Here is a 4,281-nt window from a genome sequence, read left to right as displayed (position 1 = left end):
TGCACCTGCCAAGAGGTGCCACTTTAAATCCCACGGCCCAGCAGTGACATTAAAGAAAGGAGTTCTCCCCCTGCTGGTGGTGGTGGGGTGTTCTCATCCCGCCCAGCCCTGCCCTGCGTGTGTGTGTGCATGTGAGTGTGTCTGTGCCTGTGTGTGTCTGTGGGGCCCACCATGCTGCCAATGCTGTGTGAATCTGCATGTAGCTGAGCTTCTGAAGTGGGCCCTGTGTGTCTGTCCGTCCCACCTGTGACCTGTCCCCAGGCCACATACCTTAACGGGTTTTCCAGGGACCCCCCCATGGGCCCTGGTGAGGGGTGGGCATCCCTGGCCATCTGGAGAGGAGAGGCATGGGGGTGGTGAGATGTGGACACAGACAGTTCTAGGCAGGTGTCCCTTGTAAATGACCCTGTGCCTCCGACGACGAGCTTGCTGCCCACTGATGCTGGACCGTGGCCCTCTGCTGTGTGTGTAGACTACGTGAAGGGGTTTGGAGGGAAGTTTGGTGTGCAGACAGACAGACGAGACAAGTGTGCCCTTGGCTGGGACCATCAGGAGAAGGTGCAGCTGCACGAGTCTCAGAAAGGTACCCATCCCGCCCTCGCTGCAGGCGGCACCGCCTCTGCCTCTTTGTCCTCTCTGGGGCGGGGAGGTCTGTGTCGGCGCCACCCCATTCCCTCAGGCCCCACCGTCAGGCTGGGCAGCAGGCAGGGGTTACACATTGGGCTGGCCTCCGCAAGGTCAGTAGTTCAAACCCTCAGCCGCTCCTCAGGAGAAAGCCAGGGCTGCCTACCCCTATAGGGAGTTTCAGTCTGAGACCACTCTGTCCTGGAGCGGAATCGGCTCCATTCCAGACCTGGGCCTGTGGGGGTGGGGGCGGGAGCTGTGGCAGTCTGCAGACCTGTCTGAGGTCGCCTCCCGGGGGCCCGGGAGTCCTCCAGCTCAGGAGTGTGCTGCTCGGCAGGGAGGGGGTGTTTGTGTGCACTTCCTGTCGGGAGCCCTTATTAACCCCAGGCAGGGGCAGATGGGGGAAGGGAGGTCCTGGGTCCTGCAGAACAGACCCTGACCCAGCAAGAGTGACACCTCCAGCGCACGCCCTCAGGCCGAGGAGGACGTGGGGGCAGCGACAATGTGGGGAGGGTCCAGCACTTGTCCCTGAGCCCCGGTGTGAGCTAGCTGTGCCTGGGAGTGTCAGGGCTTGGGCAAGCCTTCAGCCCTGCAGGTGGGCTCTGCCTGCCCGGCTTCCTCTGGGCAGGTCTGGCGTCTCTAACAGAGCTTGTGTCTCCTCTCCCGTGCCCGCCTGCAGACTATAAGGCGGGTTTTGGAGGCAGATTCGGCGTGCAGTCGGAGAGGCAGGACCCCTCCGCCGTGGGGTTTGAATATAAGGAGGAGCTGGCCAAGCACGAGTCCCAGCAAGGCACAGTCACCCCCCCCACCCCCCTTACCCCTGAGCACAGTCGCCCCTGCCCCCCACCACCACTCGTAGCACAGACTCCCCCCGCTAGTGCCCACACCCAGCAGTACCTCCTTGTGGCCCGCCTCCCTCGGCTGCCCAAGACATGGGCATGAAGCCAAGTGGAGGACCCCAGGCCCGAGCCGGGCGTGTCCGCTTGGTCTGTGTCTCGGGGGCTGCGGGCCGGGGGAACTGTGCTGTCTACTTTGTGGCAAGCCAGGCGCCGAGCGTGTCCGCGAAGCTGCCACACCGATGCGTGTGAGCCCCTGGAGCCGGGGTGGCGCCCGGCCAGGCGGCAGGACGTGCCCCTAACCCCCAGTGCCTTAAGTTGGGGGCCCAGCCGCCATCACTTGTCAGTGCCCCTCGAGAGAAGGAGCGGGCGGCCCACCCCCAGAAAGGCCTCTCTGGCGAGGAAACCCAGTGGGGCGGATGTGGGGTCCCCCAGGAGTCAGCCCGGTAGTGCGAGGGTGGGTCTGTGTGGCTACCGAGTGCGTGTGCCCTCACCCCTCTTGTCGTGGCTTTTTGTGTCATATTGAGAAAGCCATCCAGCTGGGTGTAGAAGACTGTGCTACTAACGTGGTGCCCACCCTGTCACTGTGCTGCTGCCCACCCCCACCCCTGCCACCCGTGCTGCAACCCTGTCCCCACCCCCAGCATGCAGAACGCATGCTGCCCTCCTCCCAGCCCTTCCTTTCCAGGTTGGCGGGTCCAGCCTAAGGCCTGTGTGCTGTCCCCCACAGATTACTCCAAAGGGTTCGGCGGGAAGTACGGGGTACAGAAGGACCGCATGGACAAGGTGAGCACCACACGTCATGGCCTCGCCCAGGGTGTTGGGAGGTGGCCAGGCCTTTATTCCGAGGCACCCGGGGGGACTGTAGCTCCTTGGTTGTGTGCCCGCTCCTGGCTCTGCCGATCTGGCCGCATTCGGGAGGTTGGGCCCTGTGCTCACACCGTGGCCAGTGCCCGTCACTGGTCATGCCGACAGCTTTCTGAGGGTCGCACCCTGTCCCCAGCCATTACCCTCATAGCGCTGTCCGTTCTGGTCGGCCTGCCCCAGGCCAGGCAGGGTTCCCGTCAACCCAGCCCTGAGACCAGAGGCAGCTTGGTCCCCAGGAAGTCGGGGGAACCCTGACGGAGCTGGTGCCTGTAGGCCTGGGGTGTCGGCCGTTAGAGCTGATGTCTGTAGGCCTGGGGGTGTTGGCCAGGGGAGGGTCTGCGAGGTGGCACTGCTCCAGGGCCAGCAGTCTTCCGGCCCTGCAGCCCTGTGGTCATGACCCTGGGGTGACCTGTCTGGGGGGGGTCTCTGTGAACGCCTGTCTCACAGCGGCCATCTGTCTGAGCCCCATTCTGTACGTGTCTGCCGGATGCTGGTTTTCCTGGCGTCCAGTCCCGTCAGGAGGCCAGTCTCATGGCGGCTTCCAGCTTAGCGAGTTTGCAGATGAGGCTGACACCCCCCCACACCCCAGCTGCGCCTGCCTCCAGGGTGGTCCTCACCCCCACAGCCCAGGGCCGTCTCCTTGGTTGGAGGCAGCCTTGGCTCCTAGGGAGCAGCCCGGCGGGCTCAGGTCGTGGGCCGGCAGAGCATCAGGAGGGGTCGGGTTGGCAGAGCTGAGAGCCTGGCGCGTCTGCATGTGGGGTGGCTGGCTTCCAGGGCTGGGCCGCAGCACAGCGTGGTGGGGAGCACTGGGGCTCCAGCCTGCTGGAGACTCTTGGGGGGTGTTTTGAGCAGCACACCTGGGGGACCTCACCAGGAAGGCCAGGTCCCTAAGGGGTTGGCCGGTGCTGGGCCTGGACAGGTCGTGGAGGGGCCCGGGGAGAGTAGCGAGCTGTGGGTGATCACCTCTCGGTGCCTCTGGACGTCCCGGGGCCCTGGAACAGTAGCTGCTCTCATGCCGATGGCCAGGCTGTGCAGGGGTGACTGCCGGCCTCCTTGTTTTCTCGGCCCTGTGCTGTCTCCCCATGTGGGGATGCTCTGCAGTGTGCCTGGGGGCCAGTCAGAGCCGGGCAGCGGTCGTCTGGTGCCCGGGCGGGGCCGCTCCACCGAGAGACACTTTCCTGACGCTCCTCTCGCCCTCAGAACGCATCCACCTTTGAGGACATCGCCACGGTGCCCTCTGCCTACCAGAAGACCCTTCCTGTGGAAGCCGGTGCGGCCCTGGAACCTACTGGGGGTGGGGGGTGGGGATGTGTGGGTGCAGCACAGCGCAGGGAGGGGGCCTTCTGATGCAAACGTCTGTCCCCCTCCAAGCACCCGCCCTCTGGGAGGCTGTGGGAGGAGCCCCTGTGGTGACTGCCACCCCTAGACCCATTCACGGCCATTGTCCTGCTGAGGAGCCTCAGCTGTGATGCAGGGACGTTGGGGTGCCGGCACGTCCGTGGGAGATGTCTGTCCTGTCCTTCCCTTGGGACGGCTGGGGCGTTCAGGACGGCCGCCCATTTTGTCCTGCGTGGGGGTGAGACATAGCTACAGGAATTCCCCACGCCCACTGCTGTCACGGTGACCGGTGACCGGGTGGGATGGGGTAGAGCTGCCCCCGGCTTCAGGCTGTCATTGTGAGCAGGGACTGCGTTCAAGGTGAGTTCTGCCTGCCACAGAGCCGCCGGGGCCCCTTACACACATGGCCAGGAGTAAAGCCAGCCCTGCCCATGGCCCCACCAGGGCATCCTTGAGTGGAATTGCCTCTAAAAGAAACAGTAGTGCGCGTGGCCCTGGTAGTACTGGGCCACAAGGTGAGCGGTTCAAACCCAGCATCCACACCCAGAAAGAAGAGGCTGTCTGCTCCCGGACAGGTTTCCAGCCTTGGAAACCCCAGGGGCGGCCCTGCTCTGTC

At 64.6% G+C, this 4,281-nt stretch overlaps 1 protein-coding gene across 1 annotated transcript in view; it reads left to right on the top strand.

Moving 5' to 3' along the window:
- The window catches only part of CTTN (cortactin), a 29,276-nt gene that overhangs the window by 19,620 nt on the left and 5,375 nt on the right, over window positions 1-4,281 (top strand). Inside the window, exons 8-11 of the mRNA XM_045297138.1 lie at window positions 459-583; window positions 1,304-1,414; window positions 2,191-2,246; window positions 3,528-3,597. Of these exons, the coding sequence (XP_045153073.1) occupies window positions 459-583; window positions 1,304-1,414; window positions 2,191-2,246; window positions 3,528-3,597 (362 nt within the window). The remainder of the gene's footprint in view (window positions 1-458; window positions 584-1,303; window positions 1,415-2,190; window positions 2,247-3,527; window positions 3,598-4,281) is intronic.

This window comes from Echinops telfairi, unplaced genomic scaffold (assembly GCF_000313985.2).
Source record: "Echinops telfairi isolate 266 unplaced genomic scaffold, ASM31398v2 ScPeMD7_7417;HRSCAF=8455, whole genome shotgun sequence".
NCBI lineage: Eukaryota > Metazoa > Chordata > Mammalia > Afrosoricida > Tenrecidae > Echinops > Echinops telfairi.
This window is presented reverse-complemented; position numbering and strand designations above follow the sequence as displayed.